General features: G+C 40.1%; 1 protein-coding gene across 3 annotated transcripts in view; it reads right to left on the minus strand.

Moving 5' to 3' along the window:
- Window positions 1-24,115, minus strand: part of LOC127575280 (interferon gamma receptor 1-like) — a 33,511-nt gene that overhangs the window by 4,776 nt on the left and 4,620 nt on the right. For 2 of the 3 annotated variants that reach the window (XM_052025034.1, XM_052025033.1), the window contains 5 exons: window positions 16,512-16,638; window positions 16,256-16,431; window positions 14,644-14,798; window positions 13,120-13,276; window positions 561-673 (listed from right to left, as the gene is read on the minus strand). In XM_052025034.1, the coding sequence (XP_051880994.1) occupies window positions 561-673; window positions 13,120-13,276; window positions 14,644-14,798; window positions 16,256-16,431; window positions 16,512-16,638 (728 nt within the window). Of the gene's footprint in view, window positions 1-560; window positions 674-5,699; window positions 5,949-13,119; window positions 13,277-14,643; window positions 14,799-16,255; window positions 16,432-16,511; window positions 16,639-24,115 lie in introns of all 3 variants that reach the window. The other variant, XM_052025032.1, reaches the window with a different exon arrangement.

Below are 24,115 nucleotides of genomic sequence, written 5' to 3' on the forward strand. Positions count from 1 at the left end.
ATTTTTGTATTTGAGATAAAACTCTTGTACATAAAAAGGTACATTACTACTTAGAAATATATATAGATGAGCCATTGCCTAGTTTCCTGAGCTGTACACACATTTTAACCTTGTACTGCATTTATGAAAGGAATAAAAACCATTAAAAACACTACTTTTCCTTTTGAAAAAAATAAACTTTTGACTTTCCTGATTTGTAAATGGCCCCTTTAAAAGTATTCCTCCACTTCATATCCCTTCCACCTGATTTTATCTTCTATTTTTCTAATCACATCTTGTCTTTGCTGTAGCCCATCACCCTGCCAACCATCAAGCCCCCATTTTCTTTAAATATCTCATCCTTCACCATTTTACATAAGTACACAGCCTGCTCTGCAGTAGCCTCTCCCTGAGCAATCTGAATAAGGGACAAATGCACCCAAATATTAAAAAATGTATTACATAACACTGGCTGCATGGTTAACACAATAACTGAATTCATAACATTATATTCCAGTCCAGTTGTCCAGACTTTACTTAAGGTTACACATTATTATATCTTTATCAATAAAAAAACTCACCAAAGACTTGGGTAATTTCAGCTTCTTTTTACATTTGAAAAGGTATATTACAACAGGTATCGAAATGACCACGAGGACACAGATCAATATTGTTGGAATTACAACTGTAGTGACTAAAACACAAATGAAGGAATGTTAGCCAGAGTACACAAGAACAAGGGCTATTTTATCAATTTTTTTTGTGAAACATACACAAGGACTATTATTTCAAATCAAAGATGGAATTAGTGTGGTACAACTAAACATTTTCAAAAGGATTGCAGAAAATTTTTATAGAAACTCAGAAATTGAATTCAGTATGTTAGGTTAGGCTTCTGTAACTTGAAATATTTTGTGCATTAAAGGTGCTATGCAAGTACAATTTGTTGATAAGAAACCATATAAATTGGCAATTTATTTTAATATTGTCATCCAGAGCTGGTGAGATACTGAGTATAACATTACATAATGGACTATTGACGGGTTTCAATGGACCAAAGAGTCCGCACAAGTTTGATTTCTAAATGCTGGCAGTGACACCAACATCCTGGGAAATGAGTAACTGGGGAAAAGAAAATTGACATCAAGCTGGTGATTAAAAAGCTATGTCTAAGGAAGAGAGAGATGGAGGGATTTAGGAATAGAATTCTTGGGATTATGTCCTGTATGGCTGAAGGCACAGCCACTGAGTGGAGAAGAGGGAGGAGGATGGGGGGGGGGGGGGGGGGGGGGTGGTGGTGGGGAGGGGAGGTGGGAGGAGGAGGTGGGAGTGTAAGAGGCACAAGGATCCAGAACTAGAAGATCAGACTCATCCTGGAGGATGGCAAGCTCAGAGAGGATAAGAGAATATAGAGTAGAAAGGTCTTTGAAATCAAGAAAGGTAATTTTATACTTAGGCATGTTTGACCTGCAAGAATAAGATGATGGATCAGTGGTACTTGCTTGTGCTATGGTATGAACAGCAATATTTTGGATGAGCTCAGATTTATCAATGGTGTAACAAAGGTCAGCCAGAAGCAGGACTATAAAAGCATTGAGGGTTTCAGCAGATCATGAGCTGAGGCAGAAGCACAGATGCAAAGGAAGTGGAAGCTGGGAGTCATCTTGATGGTGGGGATATGGAGTTGGCTAGTTCAACCATGGGTCAGGAATTTGTAGCTATTCTGAATTGTTTAGGCATGTTTAAATGTTCAGCAAAATAACAAACTGCTGGAGGAATGTAGTGGGTCAAGCACCATTTGCAGAGGCACAGGGATAGTGGATGCTGTGGGTTGAGACCTGGCATCAGGACATATTAAATGTTCAATCTAGTCCTCTTTCAATTAATGGAAATGGTACACTCCATTTTTCTCTTCAGTATAGAATATTACAGTTGTTTATCATTTTCACTTGCTATTTATCTTCCTACTTGTATAATTTGTGCATAATGATTCTGTGCTGCCTTTGCCAATTCCACCTACTCTTCTGCATTGCTGTTATCTGGCAATTTACACTCAATCAGTATTGTTCGTAGACACAGATTTAGTAGAACTCAATGGGCTGAATGGTCTAATTCTGCTCCTACGTCTTATGGTCTAACATTAAAAAATACTCCACACCAGCAAAATCAAAATATTTTTAAAACTTTACATTAAGAAGACTTCCTCAGATCTAGAAGAATAAATTGTGCAGATTTCTTTATTAGTCACATGTGTATCAAAACAGCGAAATGCATCTTTTGCGTAGAGTGTTCTGGGGGCAGCCTGCAAGAGTTGCCACACTTCCGGCGTCAATGTAGCATGGCCACAACTTCCTAACCTGTACCTCTTTGAAACGTGGGAGGAAACCAGAGCACCTGGAGGAAACCCACGCAGACATGGGGAGATGCCAGTACAAATCATGCTGTGGCCTCAATTGCCAAGTGGCAATAAAGGCTTGAGGAGGTATTATTGGAAGCAATGATACATGAGTAAGATTAAACTGAAACAGCAGCTTTTGCAGATTAGTATCCATACAACAAAAGGTAGCAAACTGAAGACTGTTCCTTGGAAGCTTATGTAGAGCAAAGAAAGCAATGCAGCTTGAGCAGCATTTAACAGTGGTATTTAGAAGGCCAATAGGATGCCATAGTGCCTTAGATCTTTTATTAGTTCCTAAATGCGGAGCATGCCTTATGAAAGCAGGCTGAGGGAACTCGGCCTTTTCTCCTTGGAGAGATGGAGGATGAGGGGGGGACCTGAGGTATATAAGATGATGAGAGGTATCGATTGGGTAGATAGTCAGAGGCTTTTCCCCAGGGCTGAAATGGTGGCCACAAGAGGACATAGGTTTAAGGTGCTGGGGAGTAGGTATAGAGGAGACGTCAGGGGTAAGTGTTTTTTTTACTCAGAGCGGTGAGTGCGTGGAAATGGGCTGCCGGAAATGGTGATGGAGGCAGATACGATAGGGTCTTTCAAGAGACTGTTAGACAGGTACATGGAACTGAAATAGAGGGCTATGGGTAAGCTTAGTAATTTCTAGGGTAGGGACATGTTCGGCACAGCTTTGTGGGCCGAAGGGCCTGAATTGTGCTGTAGTTTTTTCTATGTTTCTAAATCCATTATCCCTGTTGGATATGTTGCATGAACAGCAGTGGGGTTGGGCTGAGAAAATCCTCAAAGGTGACTCATCCTGATTGACTGTCTTCAGGTCCAGGCGAATACAAAAAAACTTTTATTGTTTATTTGAAGACTGGCTTATATCCCACCAGACTTGCTTCCCCTCCATAGACTGTTTTCACTTCTCACTGCTTCAGAAAATCAAAATTCCCTCCCACCCTGGACATTCTCTCTTCTTGAAAACACGCATCACCAGGCTCATGGACAGCTTCTATCCCACAGTTATAAGACACTTGAACAGACCTCTTGTGCAATAAGATGGACTCTTAACCTCTCAATCTGTCTTGTTATGGTCCTTGCACATTTTCTACCTGCACTGCATTTTCTCTGAAAATGCTGGAAATCCTCAGCAAGTCAGGCAGCATTCAAGGAAAAAAACAATTTAACAATTCAGGGAGATGACCTGTCATCAGAACTAGGAGAAAGAGAAGTTAGATAAGATCTGTAGAAGAGGTAGGGGAAGGATGCATAGGACAAAGGGAGTATTTCTGATAGGGTGAATTCACAGTTGCCCAGGTGATCCCAATGTTTACAGAGCTGCTTGTACTATAGCCATTAATAGGACATGTTAAAGCCGTGAATTGCAGAGCTGTTACTGAAACAAAGAGTGCTGCATATGTCCCACAGATCAGGTGGAATCTGTGGAAAGAGAACGTTACAAATGCAAACTTGAACAGACTAGTTCTGATGATATACTGAAAAAAAGTGAGTGATCTGAAGCTGTTGAATTTTATTGAATCGGGAAGGTTACGATGTGCCTCAACATAATTTGAGGTTCTGACCAAGTTTATGGTGTGTTTCATTGGAACAAAGACCACAGCCAGAAAGGTTGGAGAGGGAATGGGATGGAGAATTAAACTGACAGAACAGGAAGCTGAGGCTTGCCCCTGCAGAGTGAACAAAGCGGTCAACCGATCTGTGTATGGTTTCTCATATTGTGACCAAAGAATACAATACACATGATCAGAGGTACAAATGAACTGCTGCTTACAATGGTGGAAGGGCTATTTGGATTCCTGGATGCTGAGACACAATGTGGAAAAAGTAGGTGTTACATTGCTTGCAGTTGCTTGGAAAAGTGCAGCAAAACACATCTCTGGCTCTGACTCATTTCCATGTGGATTCCCACTGTAATTCTATCTTTCACTCAGGATCACATGCATGTTCAAACTATCTCCTGTTTCTTGAACTGTTCTTCTCACTGATCCATGCTTAATGCCATTCATTGGCACACAGACACGCTTGACCTCTTCCACAGCAAAACCACTGACCACTAGTGGTCTGCAATTCCACTTTATCCTTTGCCAGATCTAGAGATGTAACATAAGATTTTCTTCCTTTCAGATGTCAAAGATCACATACTTCAATAGGTCTAAAATTCTGCTGGATCTTTCTCCCCCTTCACTTTCCTCCGATCCTCATCTCTCCTCTCTGTTCCAACCACTGCTGCATCTTCACCAACACTTCTGATTTTCTCTGGTCTTGAATGACTAGTTCCTCAGCAGAGGCTCAACTTCATCTCCCTCTCCCCATGTGGGTTCTGACCTCAGCATGACATTGTGTATGCAGCACATTGTGCAATTAGAGTTACTGCCTCACAGCTTCAACACAGAATCAACCCTGATCTCCAGTGCCATCTGTGAAATTCTCTCTTTGACCATACATGTTTCCACCCACTGTAAATTGCCTCTCAGTATAGGTGAGTGGGGGAATCTGGGGAGGGAGTTGATAGACTTGATGGGTCTCCTATGTTGCAAGGACATACATATGGAGCTATTCCATTGCCTCGGTGCTTATTTCTTTTGGTCAAGAGTTTACAACCTGCGAAACTTTTCTCCTGCCTCCAGAATCCCCCAATCAACAAGACCCCTTCTTCTAGCCTCTTACTCTCTCTACTGTTCATTGTTAACAGCTGACACAGACACCTCTTCCCCCTCTGTCCAGACACATCCTCTCCTCCCAGCATTTCCAAATGGCGAGTTCCCTTCAATGACTCCCTTGTCCAATTTTCCATCTCCAGCATCCATTCCTCTCATAACATCACTTGCCCATGTACCTGCAGGAGATGCAACATTTTTTTTATACAACCACTTTCCTTTCCACCATCCAAGCCCCCCCCACTTCCCCCAAGTGAAGCAGCGCAATTCATCTACACTACATTTAAACTCAAGGACTGCACTCAGCCCTCTCAGAACTTTCATTTCATTATTCCATTTTGGTTGCACTGGCACTTCAGGAATCTGGAGTTCAAAAAAATATTATGAAGTTAAGTGGCAAATTAATGAAACAAAATGTGAAGGCTGCATTCAGGAATTCACTATAAATAAGGGGTAAGTTTTGTTCTAAAGGGTGACTTTGATAAGTGTAGTTTGATTGCTTCAATAAAGGGAAAATCTTTGGAAAAACAAAATAGCAGCTTTGAATGTGCATGTCAAAACACTGCATACTAAATGCATACCCAAGCAGAATATACATAACTCTGGAGGATTGTTTTTCTTTTGGGAGAAACTATATTCCAACTGACCTGAGGTATCCTTTGGATCCTCATCTGAAAACATTTTGCGTAGGGAGTGGTCCTCCTCATCCTCTGACTGGTGGTCCTCCTCATCCTCTGACTGGTGGTCCTCCTCATCCTCTGACTGGTGGTCCTCCTCATCCTCTGGATAGTTATAGTACCCTTCCTCTCCTTGCACCAAGTCATCCAGCTCATTAGTGAGAGAAGTGGTATAGTCCTCACACTTTAGCTGAGGTGGCCAATTAAAACTTGTTGAATCTGTCAAAATATTGTATGGCATTTATGAATGATGTTTGCCTTCATGCAGCTGAACTTCAAGTGGTGGTCAAGTAACTGGCCATGTGAAAATATTCTTTGCCTTCATTGGCTTCCAGAATTGAAGTAGATTTGCGTACACGGGGTAGATTTGATAAGGTAAGAGAGAATCCAAAGAGATTCTACATGTTTTAAGGGCAAAAGAGTAACTGGGGAGAGAATAAGGCCACTTAAAGATCAACAGGGTCATCTATATGTGAAGCTCCAGGAGATGGGCAAGGTCCTTAATGAATATTTGTCTGTATTTGCTATGGAGAAAGATATGGATGCTAAGGAAATTGGAAGTTAATAGCAATGTCTTGAAGAGAGTCCACATTACAGAAGAGGTGGTATTGGAGGTCTTAAATCTTGGATAAATCTCCTGATCAAGTGTATTCTGGGACATGGTGGGAAGCTAGGGAAGAAATTGCAGGGGCCCTTGTGGAGATAATTGTATCATTGATAGCCACGGGTGAGGTGCCCAAAGACTGGACGGTGGCTAAAGTTGTGTTCTTAGTAAGGAAAAGCCTGGGAACTAAAAACCAGTGAGCCCAATCTTAGTGGTGGGCAAGTTATTGGAGGGGCTTCTGAGAGAGAGGATCTACAAAACATTGGTGAGGCCACATTTGGAGTACTACACACAGTTCTGGTCTCCCTGCTTATAGGAAGTATGTAATTAAACTGGAGAGGGTGCAAAACAGTTATGAGGATGTTACTGGGATTGGAGGGCTTGGGTTACAAGAGGCTGGATAGGGTAGGATAGTTTTCCCCCTGGAGAGTAGGAGGCTGAGGGGTGAACTTGTAGAGGTTTATAAAATCATGAGGGGCATAGATAAGGCGCATACCCAAAGTCTTTTCCCCCTAGAGTAGGGGAGTCCAAAACTAAAAAGTATGGGTTTAAAAGAGAAGGAAAAGATTTAAAAAGGGATCTGAAGGGCAACTTTTTCCAGAGGGCGGTGAATATATGGAACAAGCTGCCAAGGAAGGGGCAGGAAGGACAAGTTGGGTACATTGCATCCATATTGTCTACCCCAGAGAGTCCTCCAATACCATGGTATTAGGAGAGAAGTGGTCTTCATCATAACCACACCCTTCAGATAATTTGGCACATTGGAGCTGAGTTTTACCTTCCAAATAAGGTTCTTCAGAACTAATCTTCCCCAAGTGCAAAGAACACTCAATTTTCTTAAGATTCTTTGACTCTTAATTTGAACTTCATGTGCAATTCAGACAAATTTAAAGGAAGCACTGAAGGATGCAAAACTGAAGCACATTATGACCATTACTGGATATAAAATGGGCACAAAGAGCATTAGTTTCCATATAGCCACCTAGATTGGACTTTACTGACTTTGGCAACCTCCACTTCTTGAAAGCAGTCTTGTCCAAATTGAATACATGTTCCTTCACCTCCTCCCTTGCCACCATCCAGGGACCTCAACAGCCTTTCCAAGTGAGATAGATTCACGTGTACCTCCTCCAGCTGGTCAATTGCATTTGGTCCTCGTGATATGGCCTCTTCTACATTGGTGAGACCAAGTGTAGACAAGGCGACTGTTTTGCAGAGCACCCCCTCTCTGCCCACGACAGCCATCTTCAGCTTCTGGCTGCAAGTCATTTCAACTCTCCTTCCCATTCCCACACTTGCCTATCTGTCCTCTGCCTTCTCTGTAAGACCATAAAACATAGGAGCAGAATTAGGCCATTTGGCCCATTGAGACTGCCCTGCCATTCAATCTTTGATTATTTTTCCCTCTCAACCCCATTCTCCTGCCTTCTCCCCTTAACCTTTGATGCCCTTACTAATCAAGAATCTATCAATCTCTGCTTTAAATATACCCAATGACTTGGCCTCCACAGCAGTCTGTGGCAATGAATTCCAGATTCACTGCCCTCTGGTCCTAGACTCTCCCATTACTGGAAACATCCTCTCCACTTCCACTCTATCCAGGCCTTTTGATATTCGGTAGGTCTTAATGAGATTCCCCCCTCATCCTTCTAACCTCCAGCAAGTGCAGGCACAGAACTGCAAATGTGCCTCATATATTAACCCTTTCATTGCTGGGATCATTCTCATAACCTCTGAACCCTCTCCAATGCTAGCACATCCCTAGATATGGGGCCCAAAATTACTCTCAATACTCCAAATGTGCTCTGATCAATGCCTTAAAACCTCAGCATTACATTCTTGCTTTCCTAGTCCTCTCAAAATGAATGCTAACATTGCACTTGCCTTCCTTACTACTGACTCAACCCACAAGTTATCTTTTAGGGAATCCTGCACTGGGACTCTCAAGTGCCCTTGCACCTCTTATTTCTGAATTCTCTCCCCACTTAGAAAATAGTCTATGCCTTTAGTCCTTCTACCAAAGTGCATGACCATACACTTCCCTACGCTGTATTCCATTTGACACTACTTTGCCCAATTTCCCAACCTGTCCAATCCTTCTGCAGACTCCCTGCTTCAACACTACCTGCCCTTCTACCTATCTTTGTATCACCTATAAACTTGGCCACAAAGTCATCACTTCTGCTATCCAGATCATTAACATAATGTGAAAAGTAGCAGACCCAACACTGACCCGAGGTGCACCACTTGTCACTGGCAGCCAACCAGAAAAGGCCCCCTTTATTTTCACTGTCTTCTGCCAGTCAGCCAGTCTCCTATCCATGCAAGTACCTTTATCTGTAATGCCATGGGCTCCTATCTTGTTCAGCAGCCTCATGTGACACACCTTGTCAAAGGCCTTTGGAAAATCCAAGTAAACAACATCCACTGACTCTTTGTCTATCCTGCCTGTTACTTAAAGAATTCAACAGATTTGTCAGGCAAGATCTCCCCTTAAGGAAACCATGTTGACTTCAGCCTATTTTATCGTGTGCTTCCAAGTACCCCAAAACCACCTCCTTAATAATGGACTCTAAAATCTTACCACTGAAGTCAGGCTAACCAGCCTATAATTTCCTGTCTTTTACCTCCCTCCCTTAGAGTGGAATGACATTTGCGATTTTTCCAGGCCTCTGGAACTATTCCTGACTCATGATTCCTTAAAGATCACTACTATGTTGTGCTGACCTTTAAACCTCACCTAAGACTATCTAACCCCTTCCTCCCACATATCCCTCTATTTTAAATTCCTCCATTTGCTTATCTAGTAATCTCTGAATTTGACCAATGTACCTGCCTCCATCACCACCCTAGGCAGTGGGGCCTCCACAATCTCTTCAGCTACCTCTTTCAGAACCCTGGGGTGTAGTCCATCCAATCCAGGTGACTTGCACTGCAACAATGAGGCCAAATGCAAACTTAAAAGAAAAACACCTCATTCTGCTTGGGCAGCCTACAACCCAATGGCATGAATATTGTTTTTTCCAATTTAAGGTAACTCACACTTGCATTCCTTTTCCACTCCCACGAGCCCACTCAAGTTCTCTCACTTTGTTCACCTTTTCCATACATCCCTCTCGTTACCCACTCCCACTGGGTTCCATCTGACCACCACCTCATGTATCCACCTGGGTTTCTTCTCCATTGGTTCACCTTTCCTATCCCTTCTCCCACCTGGTATCATCTGCTCATCATCCCTCCCTTATCTGGTTCCACCCATCACTTCTACATACTGGCTAACTACACTCTCAGCCCCGATGTAGGGCCTTGACCTGAAACATTGACATATTTCACCTTTCACCCTAAATCTACGTCCTCTAGTTCTAGTCTCACCCAACCTTTTGGGGGGGGGGGGGGGGGGGGAGGGGGGTGGGAGCCTGTATGCATTCACCCTATCTATACCCCTCAATTTTGTATACCTCTACAAGATCTCCCCTCACTCTCCTGCACTCTAGGGAACATAGTCCCAACCTATTCAACCTTTCCCAATAACTCCAGTCCTCAAGTTCCAGTAACATACTTTAAATTTTCTCTGCACTTTCATGCTTATTGATATCTTTCCTGTAGGTAGGTGACCAGAACTGCACACAATACTCTAAATTTGGCCTCACCAACATCTTGTACAACATAACATCCCAAATCCTGTACTTTATGAAGGCCAAAGTGCCAAAAGCTCTTTTTATGACCCTATCTACTTGTGATGCCATTTTCAAGGAACTATGGATCTGTATTCCCAGATCCCTTTGTTCTACAGCCTACCTCAGTGCCCTACCATTCACTGTACAAGTCTTACCCTGCCTGGTTTGTCCTCCCAAAGTGCAACACTTCACATTTGTCTGCATCAAATTCCATCTGCCATTTCTCAGCCCATTTTCCTAGCTGGTCAAGATCACACTGCAAGCTTTGATAGCCTTCCTCACTGTCCATTATGCCCCCAATCTTGCTGTCATCTGCAAACTTGCTGATCCAGATAACCACATTATCATCTATATTAATAATTTAAAGGTAAACAATGGACCCAGCACCAATCCCTGTGGCACACCACCAGTCACAGGTCTCCAGTCAGAGAGACAACTATCTACTACCACTCTCTGGCTTCTCCCACTAAGCCAATGTTGAATCCAATCGGCTACTTAATCCTGAATGCCAAGCGACTTAACTTTCTGGAGCAGCCTCCTATGACTCTGCTTTTAACTACTTCAAAGAGCTTTTGCATGCTTTTAATTATTTAAAATATTTAAATTATTTGCATCAATTTTCGTAATTTAGGCATTTAAAAACTTAAATTCATTGTCAAGTTATGACAAAAGGCAAGGCTCCACCTCCATTTTGTCTGGGTATTTTGAGGGAGGGCCTCGGCACCAATGCTACCTGTAGCCTTGTAGTCATTCAAACCTTGCTGCCCAATTTGGGTGCAGAATGCCAGGGTGATCTACCCTGTACATTCAGCCCATGTAAAACAATGATTAGCCCCAGGAAGGATGACAATGTGTTAAAGAGGGTGCAGAGGGAATTTACCAGTTCAGCATTAACAGCCCAATCTGAAGGTGAAATCCAGAAAGCCAAGTGAAGGTTTGTGATGAGAAAAAGCCTTTCAGTGATGCCTCCCTTGTGTGTAGCTGGGGTCTGAGGAGTTGCATGAGACAATCTTTCCAAGAAAGAGGAGGAAGAAGCCTGTTGAAACCAAGTCAACAAGGCAGAAGGAAAGTGAAGAGGAGCAATAATATAATGTCATGCTCCAGGATTCACTTCAGCTGAGGAAAAAGCTGCTCATTCATATCCTCCTGCTGGCTATTTCAAAGGGACAACAATGTTCTTTGCCCTCATCCTCACAAAATCTAATGGCTCACTCCGTCAGTCATTTGGATATCCATTTTGCAGCTAAACAATCTTTTCCTAGGATATCTCTCTCATAGATCAAGGAGGATTTGCTGCCATGCTAGTTCTGAGGTATGGAAGATACCAGTGCATGAATTATTTTATTCTGGGATAGCTGTTGCACACCAAATATTTCTAATGCTGGCCAAGACTGAACAGTCACAGAAGAAGAAATTTGAATTGGTTGACCCACTGAGTATTTCCAGTACTTTAGTTATATTTCAGATGTCTCACATCTGCAGCTATTGTTTTTTGGCTGTGATGTGGCGAATGATTTTAATGGAATTTTATAGATTTGAGATAAGATTGCATCTCCTCTTTCTCTTGTCTAGAGAGTGACTCACCATTTTTCAAGAAGCAGTGCATCCTCTTTATTTTCTTGTTGCTCTTGTAGGACGTAGTCATCGGAAGCAAGTTCAATATTTTATACACAGTCTTAGCAACTTACCTTGAGGGTTTTGAATTGCCTTCCAGAAGCATGGGTGAATAACTGATTACGGACAGAAGATATTTGGATATTTTTGACAAGCTAGTAGATTTTCATGTCACCTTTAGTGATACTAGTTTTATATTACATATTATTTAATTAAAACTCCCCAGCTGTCATAGTGGGATTTAAATATGCATCTTCAAGCTTGTTATTTCTTCAGAAAGGTAATTACTATGCTGCTATTTGCTAATCGAAATAGAATTTAAAAATAAGAAATTAATCATCAAAGATGATAGTGAAAATCTCCATACCATTTATAAAATAAGTAGTATTGATCAACTGGGATGTTATTAGTTACAACTTTCAAACCTGAAAAATCATTTATTGTGTCAGTTAACTAATCGTCTGTTTGTGATAATACATTATCCTCTAAGTGAGCCCTTGTGGGGAAACTTTTAATACATCCTATCAAATACTTTTTTCAAAATCCAAATACATTGTATCCTGTGGTTTCCAATTGTCTACCTTGATTGCTATGTCTTCAAAGAGCTCTAATTTTCAAGCATCATTTTCCTTTTCATTCCTTTCCACATTTACTCTTTAATTGTATTATGGTTTAAGTGTCCTGTTATTTCTCCAGCATTGTGCTAACTATGTTAGGTTAGTTGTCTACTACTCCTTGCTTTCACTCTCACCACTGTTGAAGAAACCTTTTCTGAATCTTGGGGATTTTGAAAGGTCACAACCAATACTTTTTCTTCAGCCACTTCTGTAGGATATAGATCAACAGGTGCATAGCATTTGTCTCTTTAGTCCAATTAGTTTATCTATTACAACAAAGGTGATAATGATTGATAATCTCCCTCCTTATTCCCCACTGTTTTAGCATGTCTTTACCACCTTCCATTGAAGACGCATACAAAATATTTGTTCAACATCTTTCCTTTTTCCTTATTCTATATGATTAATTGCCCTGTCCCTGTTTCCAGGACACCAACATTCAATTTTGCTTTTCTTCCTTTATAAGTATGTAGAAAGGCTCTTATTTATTCTCCTTTCTCCCCTTTTAGCAATTTCTTCGCCATCCTTTGTCAGACATCTGACCCTTGGCATCAGACCAGGATATCAGTGTACTTGGTGTGAGGTTATTGAATGGCTTTCTCGGTTTGTTAGTGTCGCTGGCAGCCCAAAAGTAACATGAAATCTGGATATTAAGGTATAATCCTAGTAGTAATCAAAATATTGCAGGAGCAAATGGAATATCAGTTCCATCAGACAGCACCACCACTGAGTACAAGAGATACTCATGTCAGCAACTTTTTTGCCATTCATCATGGATCTCTGGTACAAGGTCTGCTGCTGGAACTGCATAATCTGGGAGGCAGTGAATATATGGAACTACATTTCAACTTCAGCAACAAATAAGATTAGAAGTGTACCTGGTAGAGTGTGCAGGTAAATTCTCAAACACGTTTCATCAGATTTCTTTCCCTTAAGATTAAGTGTTGATAAATGTACTTCAGCAGATACACAGATGTTTCCTTCTGGGACTTCAACTTGTTGAAGTGGTTTTCGTGGAGTCATCCTCAGACAAATCTGACAAATAAAATGCTAGATCAGTCAGGTAGTAAAATAACACCCTAGTGAAATATTTCACAAATAGTGTGGTGCAGTCAGAAGTACAGACATCACAAAGAAACAGTGAACATTTCAAGTAGACAGTCATGGACCCAAAACATTAACTGTTTTTCCACAGCACAGATGCTGCCTCCCAGGCTGAAATGTTTGTAGTGTTGTTTCTTTTTCAGATTTCCAGTATCCACAGTATCTTGCTATTGTATTACTGTGTATTTGGATACATTGATAATAGTTGATGTTACATTTGAATTTGCTTTAAGAATTTTATTTTGTTTTAGTGTTGTGTTTAAGCTTTTCAAATGCAAAGACTATTTTTAATAAATAAAACTCATGTTATTTTTAAGGAACATTACAGAAAGTTGGTGAATGTCCAGGTCACACCTGCAGCTTTGACAGGCCGTGAGCCTGAGGACAGGTCTCAGGGGTTCTCAAAAGGCTTTAAGTCCAAGCAAGTGACTGTGCCGAGGCAACCTGTGTGCTGAGCTGGGCCATGCAGGAGTACTGGGAGCTGGACTCCCAATGGGACACTGCACTGGAAGCCATGCTGGAGCCACACATGTAGACAGTAATTTTAGAGCAATGGAAGATTTGCTCCCAAATTATCAGACTTATTGAATTCAAATTCATAGCTTCCAGTGCTGGGATTGCAAATAATGACTTGTTATTCCAGTATCATAAGCAATGGACCGAAGACAAATGCAAACCACTATGGTCAAGTTGCATCTGTGGTGACAAAAACAGAACATTTTAGGTTGATGACCTTAAGATCAGCAAAGACAAAATGAGGTAATGCTGTATATCAATAGTGGATAAAAAGTGTTTTGAACTCTTAACTTGTTGATATTTTCCACACTAAATCAAAATAATTCCATTAAGTTAACAAATTAGAGTAAATAGCAAAGCAAAAGAGCAGGAGGATTTCTAAGCATTCCAGGATAAGGCAGCCTATTTCATTGGCACCGCATCAAGCATTCACTTCCATTCGACAAAATGCATTGCAGTTACTTGCCCAGGCTACTCCGACAGCAGCCACCAAACCCATAACCTCTACAAACAAGAAGAATGAGGACAGCAGGTACATGAGAACACCATCTACTGTAGACTCCCCTCCAAGCCACACACCACTGACTCAAACATATCAAGCCTAATTCCTGGAATTCCTTGCCCATCAGCCCTATGGAAGTACCTTCCACCAGCAGGACTGCAGCAGTTCAATAAAGAGGCTCACCACTACTCCTCAAGGACAATTAGAGATGGGCAATAAATGTTGGCCTTGCTAGTACTGCACATGACAATAATTTAACATTCTTTTTAAAAAATCTTACCGGATTAGTCTGGTTCTGATGCCTGCAGTACACATTATATGATAACAAGTTGAAAGGCACGTTGTGTGATGTGGAATTATGAACTGGATACTTAACTTCCACTGTTAATTGATTGCCATGAGCTGCAAGTTGTACAATGGGAGGGCCCAAGGTGGCTGTACAAGTCAAAGTTACAATTACTCACAGCAATTCTCTTGTGAAAATTTCAATAAACATTGAGCAAACATTGTTATGTAAAGAAACAGATTAATCTATGTTTCAATGATTAGGACAACTATCTTAGCATGAGCAACACATTTGAAATCTATGACAACTTTTAGTCCATTCATTTTTAAATAAATAAACAATATACACAGCTGTATTTGTATTACCTACATGTGTGATAAGGGGAAAATGCCAGTGTTGAAAATCACTGGTCATGGATGAAAAGTTAGCCAGAGATAAATCTTTCTACCCCAACCTCAAATTATAATCCTAATCTTGTTTAAAAAGTATCCTTCACTGCATGTTTCCTTTGCCCAAATGTCTTGGTTACTTTGTGCAGGAATGTTAACCTGTTGGTAATTCTTATAAAATTATTGGTATTTGGTATTTCATACATAGAAAAGATGATCATAGCTCTTTATAGATGGGGCTCATTATTTCATTGCATGTGGAGTGCAATGATGTTTAGATGAAATTATAATCCACTAATGCTGAAGTTCACTTAGTAACCACATTCACAAAGTAACCAGTTCACTTAGCAATCACATTCCCCCACTAATTTCCCCTGTAACTGATTCCCTCCCTGTCAATTCTACCACTTACCAACACACTGGGGACAATTTACAGCAGCCAATTAACCTTTGGGATGTGGGAGGAAACTGGATCACCTGGAGAAAGCCCAAGCAGTCACAGAAACAACATGCAAACTTCATGCAGATAACACCAGAGTTCTGGTTTGAACTTAGTCACTGGAACTGAGGCAACATCTCCACTAGCTATGCCACTGTCACCAAACTTTCTGCTCTTCTTCACCATTGAAGTATTTTGTGACAATGGCTTTACGCTGAGGAAGAACAAAATGTCTGGTTATAATATGCATCCTTGCAATTAGGCATTCCACATTTCCAGTAGTATCACCTACAGATGCATTGGAGGGAGGGAAGTTGGGCAAAGATAACTAAATTTGGTCTTTTATGTAGCAGCTCTTAAGACTTAGCAATAATTTGTTTTGACTGTATTTAAGTAAAAACGTGGAAATGTTCCATTCCATACAGATAATCATCCCATTTTCCACCGGCTTTGGTAGCAACAAAAGGAAAACAATTTTTGACTATTTGCAATTTGCCTTTAGTTCTCAATCAAACTCAATATGAAACAGTCAGATGAGAAGAGATACTAAAGATGCATGTCATGCCACAACTGTTTTTTTAATATATGGAATGCTAAGGGAAACAACCATTTTAAGAATAAAGAAAACAATTGCATTAATAATTTGAAAGGTCATTTATTTACATCCAAAGCCAACATTTTTCCTACATGCCATTATTCTTTAAAAACACATGATGCAGTAACTTCAGATTTTGGTTAAGTGACAAAGGTTGTAGCTATCCTTGGAATTTCAACTTACCATTTTGGCCAAAAGTGAACCGATTGGTATAAGCAAACTTTGACTCTTGTAATGCTGTAACTGCTTGAACTCTGCCATAATAACCACTTCTTGATTCCTGAGCAGCTACAAAAACATTGCTGAGATCACAATGATGTGTTGAAATATTTAAACAAACTGGCTTCCAATCTACAGTTCTGAAAAACAAGAACTTTTATTAGCTTAATTCAGTGTTTCCATTGTTAAATACAAACTTGTAAAAAAAATATGAACTTACTCATAATCACGAAAATCGACGTTAAACCTAGTTGTTTCACTTGAATTAAGTACATCCCATTTCAGGACAGTATGGAAGTCCTGAGACTCTATCGAGAGATTCACTGGAGGCAAGAACTCAAGTTGACCTATTCAAAATAATTTTGAATAAAAGTAGTCAGTTTTCATTCCCAAGTTACTTGTTTTGATTGGAAGCAAGAGACCTTAGGATTAGTGAAAACCCATATATTGGGAGCAAGCCATCTTTTGCTTAATTTCAAACTGACTCTTCCAATATACCCCTTAATTCTGTTCTAGGAAGATAATAGAACAGACAATAAAAGCATAATCAATTGAAGAATCATAGGAACGTACAAAGAAAAAAGCCTTTAAGGCCCACCACATCCATGCTGACCGTGAACCCTATCTACAGTAATCCCATTTGCCTGAATGAGGCCCATATCCTTGTACATCTTTCCTATCCAAGTACGTGTTCAAATGCCTTTTAAAGGTTGTAATTGTATCTACTTCCACCACCTCCTCTGGCAGCTCATTCCACATATTCACTACTGTGTGAAAAGCTTACCCATTGGATCTCCTTTCAACTTCACCCCTTTCACCTTAAACCTCTGCCCTCTAGTTCGTGACACCTCTGCCCTGGGAAAAAGACTATCTATCCTTTCTATGCCCCTCATAATTTTATAAGCCTCTGTAAGATCACTTCTCAGCCTCTGATGTTCCAGTGAGAACAAACCCAACCTATCCGATTTCTCCTCGTAACTATAGTTCTCCCTTTCAGGCAATATCCTGATGATTCTCTTCTGCACCCTTTCCATTGCTACCACATCCATCTTGTAGTGTGGTGACCAGAACTGTACACAATACTCCAACTGTAATCTAACCAATGTTTTATACAAATGCAATATGATGTCCCAACTCTTGTACGCAGTAGTGCAGCCTATAAAGGCAAGCATACAAAAGGCCTTTTTCACTACCTTATCCACCTGTGTTGCCACTTTCAGGGAACTCTCAAGGTCCATGCCATTTACTCTATATATCTACCAGAATTTTACTTCCCAAAGTGCATTACCTCACACTTGAATTTAAATTTTATCTGCCACCATTCTGTCCAACTTTTCAGCTGACCCACGTTATACTGTAATTTTAGACAATTTTTTTTGCTATATACAACTCCATTTTTTGTATTATCTGCAAGCTTACTTATCATACCACCTATATATATGGGTGTGTGTATGTATATGACTTGGAATGAGAATATGACAAACAACAGGCCCTGGGGATTTATCTACTCTAATGTGCTCCAAAATATTTTGCACTTCCTCTCTCCTGATATAGACATGCTCCAGATTATCAATATATTCCTCCCTTAACTCTCCAGCCTTCACATTCTTCTCCCTGGTGAATACCAGTAAGAACTATTCATTTAGGATCTTGCTCATATCCCTTGGCTTCACACATAGATTACACCTCTGGTCACAGAGGGCACCAATTCCTTTGTTAGTTACCCTCTTACTTCTAATATATTTATAAAAGGTTTAATGATTCCACTTAATCCTACTTGCCAAGATCATTTCATGGCCCATTTTTTCCCCTCAGAATTTCTTTAAGTTTATCTAAAGATACATAATAAAATAGAATGTCAGTGTGTCCTTCACATAGCTCAGTAATGAAACCACCTGGAAATCTGAAGCACTGCATGCGAGTTAAGTGTAGCACAAGGATGTGCACTACATTCTTAGGTTTCCCAAAATCCCCATAGGAGACCCTACATAGCCCAAAGGGGACCTAATTCTAATTTTCTCCATTGAAAACTGACGAGATTCTTTTCAGATCTATTTTTGAAGTACTAAATATTTGGGTGGATTTTCTACCTGAACCACAAAGAAAAACCGAAAATATGTGCACAGAGTTTTAAATTTGACAAATGTGGAGAGGGGAACTACAAGGATTATCAGTGCAAAGGTTACTACCAAGTGTATTGAGGCTACAATAATGACTGGTAATGCTGTTGAAGAAAATGGCTTCATCCCTTAGATACCAATTATCTCACCCGATCTACCTTTTCAATTCAATCGACTTCAGTTCCTTATTCAACTTAGTTTGGTTATAAGCATTAACAAGGTGCAAGGACAATCACTAAAAGTTATTGGCCTTAATCTCAAAATCCACTACTTTTCCCATGGTCAGCTATATGTTAGTTGCTCCAGAGTTGGAGATCAAAATAATCTTCACACTAGATCCAAAATATAGTGTATTCTGAAGAACTTCAACATTGAAATCAAGTGAATTTACATTGTACATTAGCACATATCAACTTAAAAAGAACTATATTAAATGTAAGTTTGTATACATATTTATCTTCAGTGTGCATGTTTTTATTGATAACTTTAGTTAAACTATATAATTTTAACCCACTAATTATTTTATCCATGGAATAATTATGTATGGCAATGAGGAGGCATACAGAATTGAGAGATCAGCTGGTTGCTTGGTGTTGCAACAACAACCTCGCACTCAACATCAGCAAGATCAAGGAATTGATTGTGGACTTCAGGAAGGGGAAGTTGGGAGAACACACATCAGTCTTCATTGAGGGGTCAGCAGTGGAAAGGGTGAGCAACTTCAAGTTCCTGGGCGTCAATGTCTCAGAAGATCTATCCTGGGCCCAACACATTGATGCAATCATGAAGGCAGCACGCCAGCAGCTCTACATCATTAAGAGTCTGAGGAGATTTGGTATGTCACCAAAGATGCTTGCAAATTTCTATAGATGTACAGTGGAAAGCATTCTGACTAGTTGTATCACCACCTGGTATGGAGGCTTTAATGTGCAAGATTGAAAGATGCTGCAGAGGGTTGTAGACTCAGCCAGTTCCATCACAGGCACAACCCTCCCTGCCATCGAGGACATCTTCAAGAGGCGGTGTCTCAAGAAGACAGTATCCATCATTAAGGGCTTTCAACACCCAGGACATGCCCTCTTCACATTACTACCATCGCGAAGGAGGTACAGGAGCCTGAAGACCCACACTCAATGTTTCAGGAACAGCTTCTTCCCCTCCACCATCAGATTTCTGAATGGTACATGAACACTACCTCGTTATTCCTCTTTTGCACTATTTATTTTTGTAACTTATAATTTGTCTTTGTCTTGCACTGTACTGCTGCCACAAGACAACAAATTTCACAACATATGCCAGTGATAATAAACCTGATTCTGATTATTTAATTTAGATTTTATTTTATTTAAAACGAGTGTTATAAAACCTGACTGTATGGAAATAATTGTAAATATCATCGTTACTAGCGTAATAACTCGAGCAATGCTGAGTAGAGCAGTTAGTCCTCTATAACCCTTAGGTAACTCATTCCTAGGGGTCAGGCTGAGAAACACCCAGTCAAATTTCTCATGATGCACTGCAACCCAGAATTGGACTTTACTGTGTTTAACTTGACAAATAATTTTATTCAGCATAAAATAAAACAGCACCAATCTAATTTCTAGGTCAGATATTTACCAGCCAGCTTAACAGAAGTGGTAGGCAAAAGCTGAGCATATTAATTGAGGATTCAATTCCCACATACCAAACCAGTTACTGCATTGGGATACCACCAAAATGACATTCTGACTTTTAGTCATAAACTTTGTCTAAAAACACCTCTTTAATTCAACTTTTACAAAGTAGGTCACATTTTAAGGTAACCACAAAAACTTAATGATCATATTTTACGCGTACCATAAAACACCCACAGGAAAATATTGGCAACCTTCTTTTACTCATTACTGAAATACAATACTCTTAAGATTAAGTGGATATGACTATTTAAAAATTTTGGTAGTCATCTCAGGACAGCGATATGCTTTGTACGATTAAGTTTGAAAATGGAGAACACTAGATACAAAAGCCTGAAAGCATGTACCACCAGGCTCAAGGACAGCTTCTATCCCAGTGTTATAAAACTATTGAATGGATCCCTGGTATGATAAGATGGACTCTTGACCTCGCAATCTACCTCATTATGACCTTACACCTTATCGTCTATCTGCACTGCACTTTCTATGTAGCCGTTACACTTTACTCTGCATTTTATTATTATTTTACCTTGTACTACCTCAATGCTCTGTGCAATGAATTGATCTGTATGAATGATATGCAAGACAAGTTTTTCACTGTACCTCGGTACATGTGACAATAATAAACCAATTCCACTCAATTGACAGCCTGAGCCACTCTTCACAACAATCACCTGAACAATGTAGCATCATTAATACAAGAGCAATTGGTAGATAAACTCTGACACCAAGCCACGAAACAAAATTAGGACAATTGCTTGGTGTAAAGAAGTGGAAATGGATAGAAAGGAAGATTTAGCAAATTAATTTCAGATTATAGGGCAACAAGCCACCAATGGCAGAAAGAAGAAAACTGAATGTCCAAGAGAAATTTAGTAATGGGGACAGGTGACACCGTTGAGGGATTTGAAAATAAAGACAAGAAATTTTAAAATCAAGTAACAATGATAATGTAGCTGGAGACAAGATGTCAAGGATCCCATCAGGCTTTGGGAGGACACTGACTGAAGAGAGATGCTGTGAACAGCAGAACAAAGAATCGCAGTGAAGGGAGGTCATGCCTAGTCAGTAAACGAAGTAGAGTTGTGCTGACATAGCCCTGTGAACTATGCCATTGTAAATTATTCTGATGTGAACCATCCAGAGAGCAGGATAAATAACCAAGGATGTTTTGGGGACTGTCATTCTGTGGAAGAAATAGTTCTGCTGGCTTGCAAAGCACAGGCACCCCTGACAATTAAAGAACTCTGTCTTGTTTACCCTATATCACGTGTCAATTGTGATGGATGATCAACAATGATGGAGCCCAGGTCTAAGTTAACAATGGAAAAAAAAGAGGAAAGGAAACAATCCTTGAATGAAAGGCAGCTTGAATGATCGACTTCAGAATCATGAAAGTCCTGGGCTGGGATAAGAACAAAATAAGCCTTAAGAAAATTGGAAGAAAAATCATATATAAACAAAAAATTGCTGTCTGAAACATCGGTAGCAACAACCCTGGAACAACCATTGCAAGGAGGGCCCTGAGTTCAGAACTCAGAAGACTACACCCCTGGTAAAGTGAATCTAGCTAGTTTACTTCATACGGGAGGTAATTGAGTTCAAGCCTTGTGACTTCATAAAGTAGTGATAAATTGGAATAGTAAATCAAATGCAAAGTTATTAGAAGTCAGCAGCACACATGCATGCTTAAGTATCTTGAGTGCTAATAAAGAATAAGTCATACTAAACCTTAGTTTAGAGTCTTTTGTTCGACATGTCAGTTGATAACCTAAGAGGAAATGGGTCAACAAGGATCTCAGCTAGCTGTTTATTGAGAGAAAAACTCAGTTCTTGCTATCTAATTTAATTCTAGTTAAGAATTAACAGCATTAAATAGGTTAATGTACTCAAAACATTTATCAAACACAGCAGAAAGGAAGAATAGAGAAAAAATTCATCTCCTTAATGTGAATATTTTAATCATGCTACCATTGAAGTTTATAGTACCTGCTGCCAAAGACAATAGGATCTTATTTTGTTTAAAGAAAATAAAATTTGGAATTTTTGATTAAACCTCTGCAAGTTGCTCAAACATAAGCCATGGATGTATTGTGATATAAAATTAAAGAGATGGAAATGATGTATAGTAAGGGGTTCATTTAGGAAACACTGAACAAGAGGAAGTTTACACAAGTCTATACATGAATGCTCCTTCATGCAGCAGATAATTTGACTCCTAGTATTGCCATGTTCAATAGATCCCTTCTGTTTTCCAATTCGTACAATTAAATTTTTGAGTCAGACTCATTAGACATTATCACATGCTGGTATAAAGTAAAAGATGTTACCACATTTTTGTATTTGGAAATATCCTGTGGAATCATCATTGAGCAGAATGACAATTCATGTAGCAGCATCTGCCATCACATGGCAAGTGGTTAATATTTCTTTTAGATGTTTACTTGAGATTTTTTTTTGAGACTCCTACAAAACAAAACTTGGATTGAAGTGATGATGCTTCATTTGCACAGACCACTGATCATAATTCACACTAGAATGAGGTATAGAGAGATCATGGGGGGGCAAGTTGATAGCTCCCTGAAAATGGTGACGCAGGTGGATAGGGTAGTAAATAAGATGATTAGCTTGCTTCCCTTCATAGGCAGGGATATTGAGTACAAGAGTTGGGACATCATGTTGCACCTGCACAAGTCATTGGTTAGGCCAAACTTGGAATATGCATTTCCGGCCACCACACTGTGGAAAGGATGTGGTAGCACCAGAAAGAGTGTAGAAGAGATTCACTTGGTTGTTGTTTGGAATGGAGGGCTTTACTTACAAGGAAAGATTAGATAGGCTGGGATTGTTCTTACAGGAGCACAAGAAGTTGAGGGGTGACCTTACAGAGGTCTATAAAATCATGAGGGACATAGATAGGATAGATAGTCACCATCTTTTTCCGAGGGTAGAGGAGTCTGAAACTAGAGGAAATGGGTTTAATATGAGAGGGGAAATATTTAAAGGAGGTCTGAGGGGCAAGTTTTTCCACATAGAGGGTGGTGGGTAGAGGAGGTGGTAGAGGCAGGTACTTTCAGTGTATAAAAAGCATTTGAATGGGTACATGCATAGGAAGGGAATAGATGGACACGAGTCAAATTCAGGAAAATGGGATCCATGTAGATAGGCATTTCAGTTGGCATGGAGGATTCAGGCCAAAGGGCCTGTTTCCATGCTATTTGACTCCACTATATCCAACTTGGGATTTCACCTCTCAAGAAAGATATAAAGCTTTTGTGTGGATATAACCATACAGCACTAAGGTTAAAGAACATGTCACATAATCAACATTTAATGTGATACAGCATGCTGTGAAGTCGATGTAAATAAATTATCTTTCTGGCAGGACTAAAGAACGCAAGATTAAAATTAGAGCTAGTTCATTTAAAAGTGAAATCAGAAAGCCATTTATTCAATAGGTCAGTGGGAACCTGAACCTCCTAAAAGCCCTTGGATATCAATTTGAATTTTCAAGACTGAGATCAATAAATTTTAAATCCAGTGATGGATATCAAGGGACATGAATTCAGCACAAATTCACTGTGATCCAATTGAACAGTCTTGCATAACTGACTGGCTTGTACCTGACCTTTACTGCAGTGGTTGGAGGACCTCCTTGTTGGTCTGCTCATGGACTCGGCCAGGGTTACCATTCACAGGTCCAGGCAGTGGGCCTTCAAGGGGTCCATCCAAGCCAACTAACCACCCCCTTCTAAGGATATGCTCATGCCTGGGTGTCCATGGAGAGAGAGAGAACGTAGTGTCTGCTGGAGGCCTTCCAGGACAGCGGGAATCATGTTTTAATTTAAAATTGCTGTCAGCGTTAACAAGCAAATAAAATTATGGTTTATAAAATGAAACTGTAGGGGCTCTACACGGAAGGGCCACAGTCCAGGGCCCTCATATCATTGCACAGAAATCAGTTAAAATTTGTATCAAAACCCTGTGAACAATTCACTTTAAGTTTGTAAATGGACAAATACTGTGTTAAA

This window comes from Pristis pectinata, chromosome 10, assembly GCF_009764475.1.
Source record: "Pristis pectinata isolate sPriPec2 chromosome 10, sPriPec2.1.pri, whole genome shotgun sequence".
NCBI lineage: Eukaryota > Metazoa > Chordata > Chondrichthyes > Rhinopristiformes > Pristidae > Pristis > Pristis pectinata.